General features: G+C 43.7%; 2 protein-coding genes across 2 annotated transcripts in view; one reads left to right on the top strand and one right to left on the bottom strand.

The window, feature by feature from the left end:
- Positions 1–5,066, top strand: part of CNOT6L (CCR4-NOT transcription complex subunit 6 like) — a 42,157-nt gene extending 37,091 nt beyond the window's left edge. The window contains exon 12 of the mRNA XM_032223795.1: positions 1,527–5,066. Coding sequence (XP_032079686.1) covers positions 1,527–1,739 — 213 coding nt within the window. The 3' untranslated portion in view covers positions 1,740–5,066. The remainder of the gene's footprint in view (positions 1–1,526) is intronic.
- Positions 5,067–10,638: 5,572 nt separating this feature from the next.
- LOC116513299 (interleukin-8-like) lies at positions 10,639–19,570 on the bottom strand. Its single transcript, XM_032224317.1, has 4 exons — positions 19,507–19,570; positions 15,002–15,140; positions 13,755–13,838; positions 10,639–10,666 (listed from the first exon to the last, which is right to left on the bottom strand). The coding sequence occupies exons 1-4, from the start codon at positions 19,568–19,570 to the stop codon at positions 10,639–10,641; spliced, it is 315 nt and encodes a 104-aa protein (XP_032080208.1).
- Between the last annotated feature and the right edge of the window lie 625 nt (positions 19,571–20,195).

Below are 20,195 nucleotides of genomic sequence, written 5' to 3'. Positions count from 1 at the left end.
CCAAAAGAACTGTAAAACCCGCACTATCCAAGGTAGTTTGTGAACTCCCAGGTGGAAAAAGGATGACTGTCCATAAATCTGTCCAGGTAGTCCCCCTTTGCCACCGTATTTAAAAGGAGATGTAAATTCTGGATCAGGACACATATTCAGTCTGATGTTTTTGTAAGTTAATGCTCCATAGTGGAATCCCATTTTTAACAGTTGAAAGGTTGCTTCGTTGTTGCAAGTTCTTTTTTTCACATTAAGCTAAATCTAAATCTCCAATGACCGAATGCTGTGGGATTCTGATTGGCTTGCCATCTAATTCAGGGATCTCCAAATGTAACTTTTAAGGTGCGTGGACTTCAACTCCCAGAATTCCCCCATCAGCATGGCTGACTGAGGGATTCTGGGAGTTGAAATCCACGTGTCTTAAAGTTGCCATGTTTGGAGACGCCTGGTCTAATTTAACTGAAGGGAGACCATCATATGTCTCCTCACTTAATGAACAGTTGCTTAACAACTATTCAAAGATACGACAGATCTTCCCAGAGCAACTTACAACCCGGTTGCAGAATTCCAGTGGCTGCACAAACACACCATGGTCATGTGATCATGGCTTTAATTTACAGCCATTTACAGCAGCCCACAATCCACATGACTGCGGTTTTGGGCTTTTTTCTGCCCGTTTCCAGCATTTACTTCCAGATTCTTACAAAAATGCCCATTGAAGGAAACAGGTTCACTCAACAACTGTTGAAAAAAAAAAAAAAAGAAGGTCATAGAATTGGGTTCATTCACAAGCCCTTAGCCTCCATGACTAATTCTAAGTTTAGTTACAATCATCAGTTGAAGACTAACCGTACAGATGCCAATGTGACCTTCACGTTTCATGCAGTTATCATTTTTTGTAACAACAAACCAACATTTCATCGCCTCTGGGAATTAAATCAAGCCAGTGGGGGCTTTATATCCCTCCCTGATAGGTTGATCAAAGGACATGCAAGTTTTCAATCTGAAACCACCCATTTCATGTGCCTTAATATTTAAGGGGCTGAAAAGGAACATTTTCTTTCTTTAAAGGTGAACATTACCTAATCCAGTGATAGCGAACCTTTTTCGCTTCGGGTGTCAAAAGGCACACACGTGCTCACTATCCTGCGTGCTCACGTGCCCGCACCCATAATTGAATTCCCCCTTGTCCATGTGTGTGTGATCCCCCCTCCCGCTGCCCCACACATGCGCACACGGCTTTCTTGGAGCCTGGGGAGGGTGAAAACAGCCCCCCCTCCCCCGGAGGTCCTCCGGAGGCTGGAAACGCCCTCCCAGAGCCTCCGTGCAAGTCCTGTACTTACCCGGCATTGCGTGTGGACTCCTGGGAAGGGAAGGGCAGCGTGGGCGGGCTCTCATGCCCGCTGATATGGCTCCACAGGTGTCACGTGTGCCATTGGTTCGCCATCATGGACCTAATCTATTGGGAGGTTTGTGTTTTCTGTCTGTATTTATACTTTCTCCGCCCCTCTCTCCCTCTCTCTCTCCCTCTCTAGGGTGTAATTGACTATATTTTTTATTCCAACACTCACATGAATGTGCTTGGTGTCCTGGGGCCTCTGGATCCTCACTGGCTGGTTGAGAACAACATCACTGGGTGCCCCCACCCTCACATCCCTTCCGACCACTTCTCACTGTTGACTCAGCTCGAGCTCCACCCTCCATTCCCGCCTCCGGTCAACGGCATCCATTTGCCAAACAGGAGATAGCGCTGCTCTCCCTGGAGGGCAGGGACACCCCCCCCCCTTTGTCCCTTTGTTTATGGACTTGTACAGTTGTAAATCAAAGTCTGTAGGAGTGAAGTATGGCCAACCTTTTTAATAGCTGCTGCTTCATGCTCCTTTCCGTTTTCGTGTGTGTTGACAGTACAATTTTGCACATTTTTTTCGGTGCATATTGGTACCACTTGGCACTAGGGCTGGAACCAAAGTTGTTGTTCGTTCCCTTTTTCAATGGGTTTTTTTTTTCCCTTTTTGGTTTCGTTCTGAAGGTACAGACCCAAAGTATAGACAGAGAAAAGGCGGTGGGCTTTACGTGTTTTTAACAGAAAGCTGCCTTAATCAACAGTCAAATCAAAAAGGAGGGATTTGCTTACATGTATACATCCATAGCTAAAGTTTTTATAATCCCCCCCCCATTTTTTTAATCAGTCATAGCCAGATGAGTCCTTCCCCCTGCTCCCAAATCACTCTTTTTTTAAATAAAATAAAATTCCCCTGCACTAGATTAGACAACATATATTGGCCCCGTAGGGCAGCTGTTTCTCAACCTTGGGAATTTAAGATTCTCCCAAAATGACTTCAGGGCTGACAATATGGACTTCAACTCCCAGACCACCTTAAAATTCCCAAGGTTGAGAAATATGGCTGTAAGGGAATTTGTGTATCATTGGAAATAGCACTTAACTGTTTTTAATGTTGATTCCGAGTTCAAATTTGTTCACTTCCCATTTGAGCTAACAAAGTAGCAAGATGTTAGTCTTCCTGCCATTTTAAAAAAAATAAAAAAAATTGCTCTATGCAGGAGTGAGCTTTTCCAGAAATACCTGATGGTAACTGGCACTAAGTTGCCAGGGTGTTATGCCCTGCTGCATCACCCCCATTTCTGAACTCTTAAAAACTTGCATGCTCTGATGTGAAATTCACCGAATCACCTCCGTTTGCACTAAGGGGCAAGGATGAGTCTGAACCTCTGGCTTGAAGCCATGTTCTCTACCAGGAAAGTAAGAAAGTGTCTTTCACTCGAAGGGAATGACAAACTGGATCACTTCAGAGAAACACAGGTAGCAAGACGTGGGAACCACAATAAATTCAGGACATCCAATTAAATCCTGCATTTAAAATCGGTGATGAGAATCTTTCTGCGAAAATGTCCACCGTATACAAAGAGATTCCAACCCAAACTCGACCCTTCTTTTATTTTTTTTTTGTAAATTATAAACCCCTTCCACTCCCCTTTTAAGGTATTTTGTAAAGAAAGGTTAGTAGAAGTGAAGTGGGAGATAAATGTTTAGTTCCACCGGATTTTTTTTTTCTCGGTGCAATTTTTTGTTTCGATACAAGAAACGAGAATAATGTTCACCTAACCATTCCCTCGGCATTTTTCCCTTCCTTTTTTTTTCTGAACCCTTGTCGCCAAATAGCCATGTCATGCTTTTAATTCTTTTTGTTGTTGTTTCTTTTCTTTTTCTTCTATCAAGTTAGGTTGGTTTGTTGTTGTTTTTTTAAAAAAGGGAACCTGCTTGTTTGTTCCCAGCTGTTAATTTTCTTATTTTAAGAAATTTTTAAAGCATCCTCTTGCGTGCATGTGTGCTTCTGGTGGCCATTTTAAAAACCTTTTTTTTTTCCCTTTTCTTTTTTTCCAGAGGGTGGAAAAAAAATTATTATTTTAATGCCATCTCTTTAAGAGAGAGATGAGGTTTTTATCCACTCAGGGCAACTGCTATTGTGATGGGTTTGAGCAGAATATTAGGGCTTGGCTCTTTCAGGACAGGAGAAGAGATACTAATCAAGCAAGATGGTGGATGTCTGCTCCTTGGAAAGGGGTGCATCTTCCATCTTGCCTGTTTTGATCCGTTGCACCTGTCACTGCTGCCTCGCCGTATCAGCGAAAGAAAAACATTTAGCAGTAAGGCCCTAAATGCAGGGGTGGGGAAATGATGCCCCTTTTACGACTTGTGGACTTCAGCTCCCAGAATTCCTGAGCCAGCATGGCTCAGGAATTCTGGGAGTTGAAGTCCATAAGTCGTAAAAGAAGCGTGTTTCCCTACCCTCCCCCCCTACCTTAGTGGGTAGAGTTACACTTCATTTTTTTCAACAGCAGCAAACAAAAGCAAATCTGTTTTTATGTTTTGGGGTATTTTCTGCTTGCTGCTATACGAGATTCCTTGAGCTTATATTTTAAACTTTTCATGCACTTTACTATTTCTAATCTGGAAAAAAAACATGTGATATTTTTAATAAATGAGGTTTCCATTATGTGAATGAAAATTTTTAAAGGAGCTATGTTTGTCTCATGAATACGCTAAAAAAAACCAAAAAAGGAAAATAAAAAGAGTCAAGTAGTTAATTTTAAATCCTAAGGAACCGTTCGCTACGGTAGCCTTTAAGGTATCTCCTTCCCCTCCTTTCTGTTTGACTAACTGTGTCTGAAATAACAAAAGGGAAAAGAGAATCGGGCTCCGGATTGTTCCCTCTTGCTTGTTAAGAGGGATGGCGGTGGAGCGGGATGAATGACTGAAGAATGCAATCCACTTTCAAAAGGAATTCGTCTCCATCCATTGCAACTTCTTGCTGCATTAAACATAGTAGAAGAAAAATATTAAGCAGAGCAATAGTCCTTCAATAGGCCCAATCATCCTGTGGCTTAAGCACTAACTTTCTTGGTTTGGCTGTTCTTGCAAGTCGGTGCAGCTAACAAAACCTCAAGCCGCATGCTCTGTGGTTTGTTTAACGGCGGTATGTGAACCAGGAATTCTGTTATTTCTGAGTTTCTTTTTGTGGCTGGTTCCAAGGGAAACAAGCTAGAGTTTCGGATTCACACAGTGCATTAAACATATCCCCAGAGGTGCAGGCCGATTCATTTCCGGCTCGGCCTTGTTGAAGCTGAACAACTCTCGTGTAAGAAAACTCAAAAATGACAGCCGCACTTCAGAGCAGGACTTTGGTAGAGCCATCTGGCCTTTCAGTGTGTTCTTTTTACAGATCACTACCCCCCCCCCCCACTGTTGGCTCCCTTTGGTGGAGGGAAGGAGGCATCTCACTCACTGCACACCAGCTAACAGTTTTCAAGAGCAGCTCTGTTTTAACCTGCCCCCCCCCCAAAAAAAGGCTAAAATCGAATTATGAAGCATGAGAAGGTTTCTCTCCTTTCAAAGATCACATTCCCCCACCTTCAGCATTGGTGCAGGTATTTTCTCTTACATACCTCAAAAAACAAAAAGGGTTCTATATAAAAATGGCCATGTATATAGATACATTATATAGATAGATAGATATAAATGGACAAGCCAATTACGATACAGTACTGGGAAGTCAACTAGCATGACAAAACTTAATTTTGTGGACATTAACCCCTTTCGGTTTTGTTTTTTTTGTAAGGACGCAATCTTTTGAGAATCGGTCTTTCACATTTGTGAATGCAAATGTATTCCCCAAACTCCTGTTTGCTTCTGTAGGGCTGGAAGAAGAAAATTCCCAGTCCAGGTTTTGCTCCTGTATCATTTTGGAGGCATATATTTTATTTTATTTTAACTTTTCTTTTGTGCTCTGGAGGTATGCACTAACACATTTCCCTCCTCCTCATACGTGCATGTTAACTAGCAGAGTGAGCAATAGTTCCCACCATACTTCACTCCTAAACTATTTTTGGAGATGTTTGTATAAAATGGAGTTTAAAACAAAAAAATTCACCTGTGATTGTATATGAACTGCAAAGGAGACGGTTTATTAAATAATACCCAAAAAAAAAATCACACCATGTTTTGTAATGTTGTTGGGAGGATAGGAAGCAGGAGAAAGAATTAAAAAAACAACAACAACTGGGAACATTTGTATACCTCTTAAATTCCTTTTGGGGTTTGGTTTTAGTTTAGGTAATCGATGTGGTCTGGAACAGCCCTGATTTCTCGGTGCCTTTTTAGAAATTGCACAAGGCTTTGGCTTTAGGTATTCATAAAGCAATCATTGCATTTGTCTCAGTCCAGGAAAACACAAGGAAAATAGTCCTGTTCCCAAGGAGAACCAAATGAAACTTTTAAGACAAGTTGATGTTGAAGCGCATCATAAGACAGGGTGCCCCAAAATTTGCCTGGCAAAACAGCCTCCATTGCTTCTTTTGCTGCTCGCGTGTGAATAAAATGGAACTGAAGCTGCCCAAGTTGCATCTGAGCCCATAACTTTTCTTTCTAAAATAAGGATTTGTAAGAATATTGGATTACCTTTCTTTCTGCTGGGCAACCATAAATGGTGCTATCTGAATGTTGAAATGTTGGTTTTGCAGTGCTTTTAGAGCCTCAGTTGCGAGAGTGATTGGATAGAAGCTAATTTAAACACAAGAGTGTTACTGAATTTTATCTATTTGTAACTGCTGTGGCCTGCCAGCGTCCAGCAGAGCTGGCAGCCGATTCGGAGAGTGAGGAGGTTGGGGAAGAACATGGGCCAGTCCTGGAGTCTGGGGAAGGATCTGACGAGGGCTCTGCGTCTGAGGCAGAGATGGGGCCCTTTGACAGTTATCAGCTGTCTTCGGAGGCAGACAACTATGAGGCAGACGAACAGCTGGAGCCTGTTCCCAGTGTGCGCATGCGCAGAGCTGCCAGACAAAGGGAACAGCTAAGGAACAAGGGTCGACTTGGGAGTAAGGCCACAGGTGGATGATGGATGGTCCCTCTCAGAGGGAATAAAAGAGGAGCGAAAGGGGAGTGGAGTTTGCAGGAGACAATTAGTTTATTGCTGCGTTCTTGCCAAGTATTGTGGCGTCTGAAAGATCACCGCCTGGTCACTCTCCAAGCCTGATAAAGGTCGGTAATTGTGAACTATCTCGAAAGACTGCGGGGAGAGGAAAAACTTTGCTGGAGAGGAATTCACTGTAAATTAAATAAAAAGGACGAGGACTGCTGGGGAAACCTAGGTCAGAACAGTTAACTCTATTCAGTCAGCTCTGGTTTAGCACAATCAGATCAAAGAATGGTTCTACATATGAACATTTGGGATGGTTACGGAAATGACATGATAGCTGACGTTGCACTAGACATTCCTTTCACGAGCCTCAAGCCACCCCTGGACCTCAGATTCTTTGCAAGCAAAACAAAATCCGTATCTACTAAGTGCTGACGTAATATATCTTTAGTAGAAAACTAGATGGGTCAAAATCAACATGGGGAAAAGCCAGCTCCAACACAAATGGAATTCATCGCATCGCAGCATCTCCTAATGCCCTCTTTTGCATTATTTCCTTCAGAAGTGTTGGATGTACTCGCTTATGGGATTATGGGTTTTGAAGGGCTGTTCAAAACAGGCACCTGGGCATTTGCATCGAAAATGAATCCATGAAAACTTTGCCGTTGGTAACAATGGTCAGAAAGCTTGTTTATTTTTTTTCCTGCCTGTGCATAGTTCTTAATAAAGAACAGAATTCATCTCAGTAATCGATATACCGTCTGGAAATAAGCCATTTTATTCTTTTCCCCTATGTTTATTTGAATAAATTCTTTGCAGCTCATTGTTACCCCATAACCATCTAGCCGCCTCTTTTCAGAAAGTGACTTAATGGATGGGATCCAAATTTAGGGGTGGACCCATTAAAATCTATGCATCTCGAGATTCTCATTGGTTTCATTGGGTGTGTCCTTTAAGTATAGCCAAATCTGGATGCCAACATTTGCTTCGACGGTGCAATCAACGGGATAATTGCTGCTATTGTGGGAGGGGTCACTACTTTCCATTTAGAGGGTTTATGTTGGAGAATGTAAGCTCTCTCAGTTGGCAAGGCTTTATATGTTTCCTTTAAAAAAAAAACTTTCCCGTCATTATAGTCAAAGGAAAAGAATATATTTGGACTAACCAAATGGCTAGTTTAAACGCCCACCCAATTCACAAGTATAAAAAAACCTGGAGGGCTGCTGTGCCTATTCAGTCTGTGCCCCCTGCCCCAAGATACTGAAAATTGTCACCTAAAGAAGGTAAAGGTTCCCCTTGCACATATGTACTAGTCGTTCCTGACTCTAGGGGGCGGTGCTCATCTCCGTTTCAAAGCTGAAGAGCCAGTGTTGTCCGAAGACGTCTCCGTGGTTATGTGGTCAGCCATGACTCAACGCCGAAGGCGCATGGAACGCTGTTCCCTTCCCACCAAAGGTGGTTCCTATTTTTCTACTTGCATTTTTACCTGCTTTCGAGCTGCTAGGTTGGCAGAAGCTGGGACAAGTAACGGGAGCTCACTCCGTTATGCGGCGCTAGGGATTCAAACCGCCGAACTGCCGACCTTTCTGATCAACAAGCTCAGCGTCTAAACCAATGAGCCACCCCCGATGGTATTTGTTTTAAAAAAGCATTGTTTTAATTCCTTCTTCAAGATCAGCCTTCTCACAAAAATAGGGAATTTTTTACTTGGTATTTTTTTATCTTTTGATGAATAAGAAACAAGAGAATGTCCTTCGGTCTATTATAGGTACTAGGTCCCCGTGGACCACATTTAACCCACCTGTGGCCTCTTGTGTGGACAAAAAGTTCAGATCTATTTTTAACATACTCTCATTTCTGTGCGCAAGCCACACGCACCAAGAAATTGAAGTGTATGAGCCACACAGGCTAAGAAATTGAGGTGCTTATCAGAAGCATTTTACTGCCATTTTCCTTACAATCTCAAAGTTATAATCCACTCAGAAGTCAAGTTTAATGACGTTTTAAATCTGCTGGGCTCCTATTATTCCTTGTGTTGGTTAAAAAATAACATTCAGTTGACAGGCACAATGTTCACCGTGTGGATGAATATATACTTTAATTTTATGAATACAAACATTTTATAATTACGTTCTATTAAAATAGTAATTATATCGGTGTACAAATAATTTACAGCAATTCCGTTAATGTGGAAGACAAAGAATGGGAAGAGATTGCAAAAATCTCTTTTGAGATTTGCAACAAAAGAAGGAAGAAAAATTGCAGAAATGTAAGAAGTCCACAATGGAACAATTTTTACTGAGTGAGCATCAGACACAACATCCTGAGGGCTAAGAAAGAATTTAGATTTAGAATCTAGATTTCCTAAGTTTGAAACAACTGTTACCAAGCATCCAAATTTTGATTGTATGACCATGGGAATGCTGCAACGGTCATTAAGTATGAAAAACAGCGATAGGCTGCTTTTTTCAGTGCACTTGTAGCTTTTAATGGGTTCTTAAATGTGTAAAACTCATTTTAATCCCTTTTAAACCCTCCAATGTGCAAAATGGGGTTTAGAAATACGAGTGGGCATAAGCCACTAGGCTACTCTGATGGCAGTTCTGGGCAGCACAGACAAACATTTATCCCTGTTTGCTAATGTAGGAAGTTAAAACCCACCCTTCTAGAAAAATGAAATATCCTGGGGAATATTGAAAAGGCGGAATATTATATTTCCCTGGATCAGAAATGGAGAAATATGTTTTTAGGCAGGAAACAGACTCACTCTTAATATCCCCCACCTTTGTCAATGGGCCATTAAAAGGCCTGAGTTGGTCTATTCTACATAACAAAGATATCCCCCTTCAGCTCCAGGGTGTTGGGATTAAGGCATAGCATTAGCTCTTTACCCATCTCACCACAGGGCACCTGGGAAGAAGCAACGCTCAACCAAACTTGGACTCAAAACACAGCCTAGAGAGTTGCCCCTGCATGGCCCCATGGGAGTCTGGCAACCAATCAGAATACAAGCTCAAGATCAAAGGCCAGAGAGGGCATAAAACCAGGGACTTTCAGCATCTCTGCCCCTGTTTGTTTTTCACTCAACATCTGGAAGCCTGTGATCCCCCTTTTCTTCTCAGGAGCTCAAGCCATGTGATCCTGTCCACCATTAAACCATCTTTCCAAGCAGCCTCCATGTTTCCTGTGTCTTTTTCCCCACTTGGAACTGAACCCAGAAGGACATTTCTTCCAAAAACTAATTTGCTCAAAAAAAAAAATGTTTTCTAACAGTGAAAGAAGAAAAGATGAAGAACTGTATCATCTCCAAATGTCGGTGGCTGCATAGCTTACACCTTTTGCACAGAATTCATGCCTTTTAATAAATTCAGTTAGTTGGAAAAGGTGGTTTTGCTTTTTTGTTTTTTTAATGGACACAGGGGCTCCTGTTTTGTAATTATTATTATTTTTTGTAAAGTAATCCTCTTGCCAGGCTCCATTATAAAGATCTGTTTTACAAGAGTTGTTTCGAAACTCCAAATGTAGGCCAAAAAAGACTGGTGGCACTTTTTGCAAAAGGAATACATTTTCATCACAAAGCCAACACAACATTAGGCATTATACTTTGTGGCAAATATCTAAAACATAATACATTGTTGATATGTGCCACAAATGGAGCAATGCACAGTGGTTGAAAGTTTAAGCCAGAAAGTGTAGACAAGGCTTGGCTACCCATCAGCCACAGCCTGAAAGGTGAATTTTCACATGAAATTAAACCTTTATTTTTTTATCAACTGCCCCCTTTCTGAATGGTTTGTGAATGTCCTTTTCTTTTCAGCAAAACGGCTCAGACATTCTCGCGGAATACAAAATAGAAAGAAAATATTTGAGGGAATCTTGGGATATGAGCAGGATTATGACTATGAGAAGTTCTGAGGGGAGAGTACGTCATAATTATTAAAAACTAACTAGAAGCAAAACTGCTGTAAAATCGTAGCTCTGGATGGAAACAGCGGAGTAGATGCATAGTATAATTATTCAATAGTAGCTTTGCTAGAATTGTTATGTTTCCTTTAAGCAAACACACAATATCTTGCGTTTTATTCTAAAACAGAACGGCCTTCTGCCACCAACTTTTTCCAAGGAATGACGAAATTGCCACTTGAAACGGATGCAATTAAATCTATACATGTGGAAAGATAAACCTGGTGTTTGCAGGATGGGCTGTTTTTTCTCAAGACATCTGAAGGATGTGTTCACCCCTAGAAAAATCCATTTGCAAATTAGCTGGAATCAAAGCAAATGTGTTGTTATTACATAGCCTAAAGTTTCTGATGATTTTAAATGTTAAAAACAGTCAAGTGTCTTGCAAGGAAAGATACAAAACTTAAAAGGGCCTACAGTATATCACAGAAGTGAGTAACCCCCCCCCCCTCACATTTTGTAAATATTTAAGTATACCATAACTCCTCATAGGAGCTGAATCCTATGTCATTTTTGACATGGTTCGCCAAGAAATATCCACTATATTGTTGAAAACGTTCAAACCACTTGGTTTTATATTGCTAATCCTTTCAGTAACCAACATGATAGGCCAATAATATGATTCTCCTATATTGTAGAGGGCTAGACAAGAGGATAAGGATGATAAAATATTTTTTTTGCGGGCGGGGGGGATCCAGGACATTGTTCTGTGGATTGAGCAGTTTCACAAAATAAGATGTACATTTGTACAGGATAATGTACGGGGACTCCTCACTTAGTGACTGGTTGCTCTGTCTATGACCAGCTGAAATTAAAACAGAGAGTTACCCTACAACCTAGTTATGATGATGGCCACATCCCCCCCCTCCCACTGTCATCACACGATCCCATTTTGGGTGCTTGGCAATCGGCTCGTCTTTATGGCTATTTGCAGCATCCTGTGGTCACGTGACTGATTTTTGGCAGATTTTACCAGTTTCTGTCATTTTACTTGCTTTCAAAAGGATATAATGGCAATAGCAGTTAGACTTATATACCGCTTCATAGGCCTTTCAGCCCTCTCTAAGCGGTTAACAGAGTCAGCCTATCACCCCCACAGTCTGGGTCCTCATTTCACCCACCTCGGAAGGATGGAAGGCTGAGTCAACCTTGAGCCGGTGAGATTAGAACCACTGAACTGCAGATAACAGTCAGCTGAAATGGCCTGCAGTACTGCACCCTAACCACTGCGCCACCTCGGCTCTGGGCAGGGGTAGGATTCAAAAATTTTAGCAATCGGTTCTCTGCCCAGTTGCTGGGTGGGCATGGCCTACTCGGCCTCCTGCACCATGGTGGGGGGGGGGCATTTTCACTCTCCCCAGGCTTCAGAGGCTTCCGGACTCCGGAGGCTGGAAATGGGCCGTTTCCAGACTTCCAGAATTTCTCGGAGGCTCATTGTTTGCCCTTCGAGAGTCTCCTCAGAGTCCCTGCACTTAGACAAACCGGTTCTCTCGAACCGGTACGAACCATCTAAACCGCTCTCCTGACCGTGGGCCAGTTGCAATCATGCGACTAAAGGGAGTAGAGGATCTGGCTGTCAGAACTTCGAACCCAAGTCATAAATATCCCTGGGAAGGTCCTAAAAATTAAATGTGACCATTCATAAGTCAAGGACTACGTGACGATTACATGGAAAACCTCTGCTTTGTTCCCTTTCTTAATCTTTGCCTCAGAATCCCCTTGTCTTCTACTGTACAGTAGTGGCCAAAATTGTGGAAACCTTTTGGGGGAAATGTACAGTATTTTTGAGGTTTGATGGCTTAATAACACCACTTTCCCTCCCCCTTTTTTGGAGTAGAATCATAAATTTATATATCAATGGAAAGATAATTTAATCAAGAAGGTAATACAATAATGTTTATGAAGGATCTGCTCTTAGAATAGCAGTTAAAAGAAGAAAAGTGAAACACACGGAAAAAAACGAGATATACAAAAATTGTCGCCATAGAAAAAACGAGATATACCATAAATATCACCATGTCAGTTAATACTTAGCTGGGTAACCTTTAACATGAATTACATCCTTACAACGTGCTTCCTGTGGAGTGAACCAAGTCTTTTAGTTCTGCAGCTATTATAATGTCCTACCAAGATTGAATGATTGCTTCTATTAACTGGCTTTTATGGTTCCACCACAAAACCGCGGTAGACAAAAGCACGCTCGATGAAAGTGCGTACGTGACGTCATCACAGCGCGACAAAAACATCGCGCTGTGAGCGGTAAATTTAAAATTAAAGCGAAAACCTTACCCTAACCCCCCCAAACCTAACCCTAAACCTAACCCTTAACCTAAACCTAACCCTTAACCTAACACTAAACCTAACGCTAAACCTAACGCTAACCCTTAACCTAACGCTAAACCTAACCCTAACGCTTAAAGTAACCCTAAACCTAACCCTTAACCTAAACCTAAACCTAACCCTTACCTTTATGTGAATCGGCTTGCTTTAATTTTATTTTAATTTTAATTTAATTTATTTTTTAATTTTTTTCGTCGTGCTGCTGATGACGTCAGGTATGCGCTTTCGTCGAGCGCGCTTTCGTCGAGCGCGGTTTTGACGGGTCACGGGCTTTTATTGCTTGCTATATTTGGCTGTAACTTCATAGAATACAGATACGTGAACAAACTTTGTTGCATTACATTCTTGATTAAATTGATTAAATTATCTTTGCATTGATATATACTACCAAAAAATGGTGTTATTAGTCATCAAACCTCAAAAATACACTTTTCTCAAAAGGTTTCCACAATTTTGGCCACTACTGTATGTCTACCAATATACATAATGGAAAAAAAAAAAGTTTTGGACTATGGCCACTTCTCACATACACTGAGACTAATCATGTTGAGAGGCGGGTGACTGGCCCAAGTTCCCCCAATATCTAAGGGAGACAGTCTCTCTGCTCCCAAGCCAGGTCCTTCATCACCCCACAAGGCTGGCTCTCGGAAACCTTGGTCTGGTGGTTAAGGCACCAAGCTAGAAAGCAGGAGACTGTGAGTTCAAGTCCCGTCTTAGCCATGAAATCCAGATTGGGTGACTTTGGGGCCAATCACCAGAGATTTCTGAGTTTTAGTCCCGCCTTAGGCATGGAAGCCAGTTGGGTGACTTTGGACCAATCAACAGGAGACGATGAGTTCTAGTCCTGCCTTAGCCACGAAAGCCAGCCAGTCACTCTCTCTCTCCCTCTCTCTCAGCCCAACCCACCTTACAGGGTTGTTGTCGTGGGGGAAATAGGAGGAGGAAGGTGCGTTGAATAGGTTTGCCGCCTTATTTGCAAAAAATAAAGGCAGAGTACAAATAAATGAAAATATGCAAGACTTGTACCTCTGGGTCAACTTTTGAAGCAATGAAATCACCCAAGGAGTGTCAGGGTGGACACAATATTTCCATCTGTTTATCAGAGTAAATCTGAAAGAGAAAAGAGGCTGTTAGTCTTCCCAGTTCAGAGGCCCCTCAATCTTTTGCGCACCAGGGACCAGTTCGGTGGCTAGAGAGGTTTTTCCACACACCGGAGGGGGTCATGGTTTTGCCTGCTGCCTGCGTCCCGCGGATGGCACTTCGCTTGTTTGCGTGGCCCAGTTCCTGGTGTGCCACGGCCCAATATCAACTCACGGCCCTGGGGGTTGGGAACCCATGTTCAACATGACGAGCTCCCTCTAGACCAGGGGTGTCAAACTGGATTTCTTTGAGGGCCAAATCGGCATTGTAGTTCTTCTCTGTGGGTCGCGGGGGGGGGGGGGGGGGCAGGACTGGAAGAGAGACAGGATGGACATCAGAGATGGTATTCAGCAGGTTCTGACCCGAGGTGGGTTCCTACCGGTTTGGACCAGTTCGGCCGAATAGTTACTAACTTGTTAGCCTGGAACCGGCAATGACCCAGGCCACCCACACCCGCCATCTTGTTTTTGGCTTCTGCGCATGTGCAAAAAGATTTCTTTACTACTGCGCATCCGCACGGCACGTCCCTGAGCGAATTGGCAGGAGCAGCAGCCAGAATCCACCCCTGGTTCTGACGAGTTCTGGAGAACTGGTAATGGAAATTTTGAGTAGTTCGGAGAACCGGTAAATACCATCTCTGGCTGGCCCCGCCCCCATCTATTCTCTGCCTCCCGAGTCCCAGCTGATCGGGAAGAAATGGGGATTTTGCAGTATCCTTCCCCTGGAGCGGGGAGGGAATGGAGATTTTGCAATATCCTTCCCCTGCCACACCCACCAAGCCATGCCACGCCCACCAACCCACGCTCACCAAGCCATGCCACGCCTACCAACCCATGCCTACAGAACCAGTAGTAAAAAAAATTGAATCCCACCACTGACAGACACCTCCTGTTGCACCCTGCCAGTCAAAAATGGCCTGTGGAGGGGCACATGCCCTGTATTTGGCCTTCACGCGAGGGCGTGAAGCACGCCGTTTTAGCCTGCAGAGGCACCGCAGGCTGCTCCTTTGATATTTCCAGGCCGGCCCCTTTGGGCCAGATCTAAGCAACCCGTGGGCCGGATGTGGCTCATGGACCTTGAGTTTGACATGCTAGCTCTTAAGAGTATTCTACTCCAGATTGAAGCTCACTTACATGACCTCAGTTCTTCGGCAGTGAATTCCTCTGGGGATGACCTGAATGGCTTTCACTTGCTTGGGACCAAAAAACATCGAAACGACCCTTAAGCACTTGCATCTTCCCAAGTGGGCAACATGCCCTTCCATTGCCAGACCTGTACACAACATTTTGTTGCAAACCAATACACAACATTTTATCGTACGGCCATTATATTCTTAGTATATTCTTGACATCTTAAGTTTTTCCTCCAAAGTGCTTTCAATATCACATAGTATAGAATAGAATAGAATAGAATTTTATTATTTGTATGCCGCCCTTCTCCGGGAGGACTCGGGGCAGCGAACAATTCAAGGGGGAAAAAGGGGAACATAAAAAACAAAATACAAATAATAAAAGTAAGCAACAGTCGCACAGCCATACATGTCGAGAGGGGAGGGAACTCATCACCCCCAGGCCTGCCGGCAAAGCCAGGTTTTGACGGCTTTTCGGAAGGCCTGGAGAGAGGTGAGGGTCCGAATCCCTGCGGGGAGTTCATTCCAGAGGGCCGGAGCTGCCACAGAGAAGGCCCTCCCCCGGGTAATAGCCAGGTGGCATTGGCTGGTAGATGGCACCCGGAGGAGGCCGACCCTGTGAGATCTAATGGGTCTGTGGGAGGTAATTGTCAGCAGGCGGTCTCTCAAGTTATACCCAGTATAACTCTTTCGCTTCTTTGGATCATCGCCCTCAAGTCATAAGCGCTACAGGCCAGGAGTGGGTTCTAGATTCTTTTACTGCCAGTTCTCTCAGGGACGCGCTTCGGGCGCATGCGCCCATGCGCAGAAGTAAAAAAGCAACGTGGCGCTGCCATAGGCGCCGCTGATGAAGTCAGTTTGGGTGTGTGCACAGTTGAATTACTACCTACTCAGTCGAACCGGTAGGAACTCACCTCTGCTACAGGCTGAAAGAATAGCTGTGAGCTATTGTTTCAATTACAGTTTAATGGATAAACCACCATTAACACAATAGACAATGTCGCGATGTGTTGGTTTTTTCGCTTCGTTGCTGAGCATCATGGATGAGTTCCAAGGTTGGGTTCTGGAAGCCGTGATTTATGACTGAAGTATGTAATAAGCCCCCAACGATTCTTTACCAGGCATTCCTCTAACAAACAATGGGTTAGAATAATATATAGGATCTTGGCCATTGTGACTGCATAAATCCCAAATCTGTGTTAACTCATCTCTTTAGATGAGGGCCCAATCTCTCTATATAAAAACGGTTGTGTCTGTGTGTGTGTTTGTGTATGTTCCAGCATAACTCTGGAACGCTTCGAGCAATTTCAGCCAAACTTTTGAGGGCCACCTGTGCAAGCATTTCGGCACACACACTCTCCTTTGGTAACCCCCGCCACATTAACACATGCACAACACTTTGTGAATACCATTTGTCAAGCGAATCTGGCTTCCCCATGGATTTTGCTGGTCGCAAAAGGTGATCACGTGACCCTGGGACACAGCAACGTTCATAAGTATGAACCAGGTGCCAAGGACCTGAATTTTGGTACTGCAGAGGTCACAGCTGTGAAGAACAGTGATCAGTCACTTTTTTCAATGCTGGACAGTAAATGAACTGTTGTAAATCGAGGACTATATGTATTGAGATTTTTTTTTTTTTAGAATGACTGGCAAGCTGGCCTGCTAAGATTATACTGGCCACTAGAGGGCATCACATTCCTATTTATGGCAGAATGTTTCTCAATTCATTTTATCCATCTGAAAGCGGTAGAGGTTATTCTGGTTTTATGACCAAAACTGATCCCAAAAGATCTGTTGCTAAGCAAAACAGTTGTTAAATGAGTTTTGCCCCATTTTATGACCTTTCTTTTCCACAGTTGCTAAGCCACAAAGTGACTTATATGACCCTGCAATTGTCATAAATATTAAGAAGTTGCTTAGCAGCTGAGTTTCGATCACGGTAAAGCTGTACCCGTCGCAAGAGTGAAAAATGGTCATAAGTCACTTTTTTCAGTGCCATTGTGTCTTTGAACGGTCACTAAATGAATTGTTGTAAGTTGAGGACCATTTGTGCAAGCATTTCGGCACAGACACTCTTTTGGTAACCTCCGCCGCATTCACACATGAACAACACTTTGTGAATCTTATATAAAAATGGCTGTCTGTGTGTACGTTCCAACATAACTCTGGAACGCCTTGAGCAATTTCAGCCAAACGTCGTACATAGATAACTTACTCTCCGGAAACAAATACTGTGGGGGGTAAGACACCCCTAAAACCCCTTGTGTGTGTGTGTGTGTTCTGTTAAGATGCAGCCTGTTGTGCCTTAAAATGGCTTCTACTCTACAGTGCAGTGGAGCTGCCATAGTAATGGCTTCACAGTGCTCCACAAGGGGGCTCCCTCTGGTAAGGGGGAAAATCCAACATTAGAAATTACATTTCCCCCCTATAAATAAATTCCCCGGGCAACACCTGGTTATCACCTAGTTGTTGTTGTTTTAATAAAAAAAACCTCTTTGATCTTTCCTTTTCTATCGTTCCCCCCCCCCCCCCAGGGTATTTTGATGGCTTCCCATGCTGTAACGCATCTTAATAGGTTCTTTTTAACCAGCTATTTTTGTGCCTTGGAGTGTGGCGTATTATCAAGAACAGGGGTCCCCAATTCCTGGGCCTTTTCAGGATCTAGATCAGGGGTGTCAAACGGCCCGCAGGGTGCTTAGATCCAGCCCGTGGGACCAGCCTGGAAATAGCAAAGGAGCAACCTATGGTGCCTCTGCTAGCAAAAACGTGGCATGGGGGCGCATGGGAGGCTCCTGTACACCACATTTTAGCCTGGATGGCCTCCTGCAGCATCCTGCCGGCCAAAATGGGGAGTGCCCCATTTTGGCGGTAGGGTGGTGTAGGAGGCTGTCTGTTCCGTCTCCTCAACCCCCACTGGCCCAGCCCGCGGAAGACAACTGCAATTGCTGATCAGGCCCTTCGAGAAATCCAGTTTGATACCCCTGATCTAGGTAGCACATCCGTCCATCCGTCCCCCATTCAGCAGAAATAATTGCCTTCCACAAAACGGGTCCCAGGGGCCAAAACACTTGGGCAACCCTGATCTAGAATGTGCAAAAATCACGCTTGAAATTCTCCAATCCTTATCTAAGGGTGCCATCATGTGTCTCAAATGGCCTTTTAGCGTAGTTCCTTTAAAGCCACATTTCAGGGTGGAACAGAAGTCATGGTGGAGAATTCATCCACAGAGAGGAAGGGCGTCCAGCTATTTTTCCAAAGCACCCGAAAGCCAGACCAGGAACAATGGATGGAAACATGATCAAGGGGATATTCAACCTGGAGATAAGGAGAAATGTTCTGACAGTGAGAACAATCAATCCATGGAACAGAAGTTGCCTTTGGAAGTTGTGGAAGCTTCATCACTGGAGGCTTTCAAGAAGAGACTGGACTGGCATCTGTCAGAAATGGTGTAGGGTCTTTTGCTTGAGCTGGGGGTTGGACTAGATCAGAGGTCGGCAACCCTAAACACTCAAAGAGCCATTTGGACCCGTTTCCCACAGAAAAGAAAACATCGGGAGCCACAAATCCCTTTTGACGTCCAAAATGAAGATAACACTGCACTCTTTGCCCATTTCTCCCCACATATTAAGCATACCGGTAAACCAGTCTTGTCAACAGGGAAAGTAGATGAATCTGCCCACCTAACATTAAAGGTTCTGTTTTCTTCTGAAACTTTTCTTGGATTTATCCATGGTTGGCCTTACTGGGGGGGTCGAAAAGCTCAATAAATTGTGTGCCAGCGGGTGTCACACATTGGCAGTTATGAAGCATATTTCGAGCAACAGGGAGCTGCAGGAGTGGGAGAAAAGAGCCGCATGTGGCTCCAGAGCCGCAGATGGATGACCCCTGGACTAGATGACCCACAAAGTTGTCCCAAAGTTTCTTTTTTTTTTCCAAGAGGCTGGACGTCTTGGTTTTTTTTTTGAAGACGTTTCGCTGCTCATCCAAGAAGCTTCTTCAGCTTTGACTGGATGGTGGGGGCGAAATGGAAGGATTTCAACAGTTCCAAGAAGGCTCCACACCTGATTGCACCACTCAGGTGACCCCGAGGACACAGATAAATCTCCAGGTGACAAACAGCTTGCTAAAAGGGTGCAAAGGACCAGCTGTCTGCAAGGAATATAAATCCTTCCATCTCCCCACCATCCAGTCAGAGCTGAAGAAGCTTCTTGGATGAGAAGCGAAACATCTTCGAACAAAAACCAGAAAGTGCAGTTGCCTCCTGAAAAAAGCACCTTTGGGACCATCAGTACAATGACTTGCCTTCAGAAGTTGTGGGTGCCTCCCACACTGAAGGCTTTTAAAAAGAGATTGCACAACCACGTTTCTGGAATGGTAGTCTCCTGCTTAAGCAGAAGGTTGGACTAGAAGATCTCTAAGGTCCCTTCCAACTCTCTTATTCTGTATCAGGAAATGGGTTCTGTAAGCCCAAGGGGATCAAGCTGAAATGAAATAAAAGAGACTTACCATAGATTTCATTGATGCGGTTGGCTATTAAAGCCAGCGTTAATATCAAAACCAGGCCCTTCATCACTGCTGGATTGTAGGATTCCCAAGAAGGATGGTTTGAAGAAGTGTTTTCCCCTTATAAACCTTCCCTTCCTAAAAGGAACTTGCAGATATGGCCTTAAAAGACTGGTTGAAAGAAAGAAAAAATCCCCTTGTGAGTATATGTGTCTTTGTCTATTTGTATAAACGTCCGGGCAGAATTATTTTTCCTGAAGCAGAAGTAATTGTACCATTTTACCGGCTGACTAGGGGGGAAATTTAAAAGGGGGAAGTTTTCTCTACAGGCCCCAGAAACCTTCCTCCATTGTATCTGGGCAGCTGAGAAGGACAGTAGTAACTGTGAGAGGGATGTTGGTTGGAGTCCTAATGGACAACCATTTAAATAGGAGCCAGCCGTGTGCAGCAGCTGCCAAAAAAGCCAACACAGTTCTAGGCTGCATAAACAGGAGGGATAGAATCAAGATCACGTGAAGTCTTAGTACCACTTTATAGTCCCTTGGTAAGGCCACACTTGGAACACGGCATTCAGTTTTGGTCTCCACGATGTCAAAAAGTTGTGGAGACTCTAGAAAGAGTTCAGAGAAGAGCAACAAAGAGGATTAGGGGACTGGAGACTAAAACATATGAAGAACAGTTGAAGGAACTGG

This window comes from Thamnophis elegans, chromosome 9 (genome assembly GCF_009769535.1).
Source record: "Thamnophis elegans isolate rThaEle1 chromosome 9, rThaEle1.pri, whole genome shotgun sequence".
NCBI lineage: Eukaryota > Metazoa > Chordata > Lepidosauria > Squamata > Colubridae > Thamnophis > Thamnophis elegans.
This window is presented reverse-complemented; position numbering and strand designations above follow the sequence as displayed.

Bases quoted from the DNA above. Each gene is read 5' to 3' on its own strand.
- LOC116513299 (XM_032224317.1), bottom strand. From the start codon at position 19,570: ATGAAGGGCCTGGTTTTGATATTAACGCTGGCTTTAATAGCCAACCGC. The intron at 15,141-19,506 runs GTAAGTCTCTTT...TGTTGTGTACAG, and splicing joins CCGCATCAATGAAATCTATG to GTCTGGCAATGGAAGGGCAT. The intron at 13,839-15,001 runs GTAAGTGAGCTT...TTTCTCTTTCAG, and splicing joins TGCCGAAGAACTGAGGTCAT to ATTTACTCTGATAAACAGAT.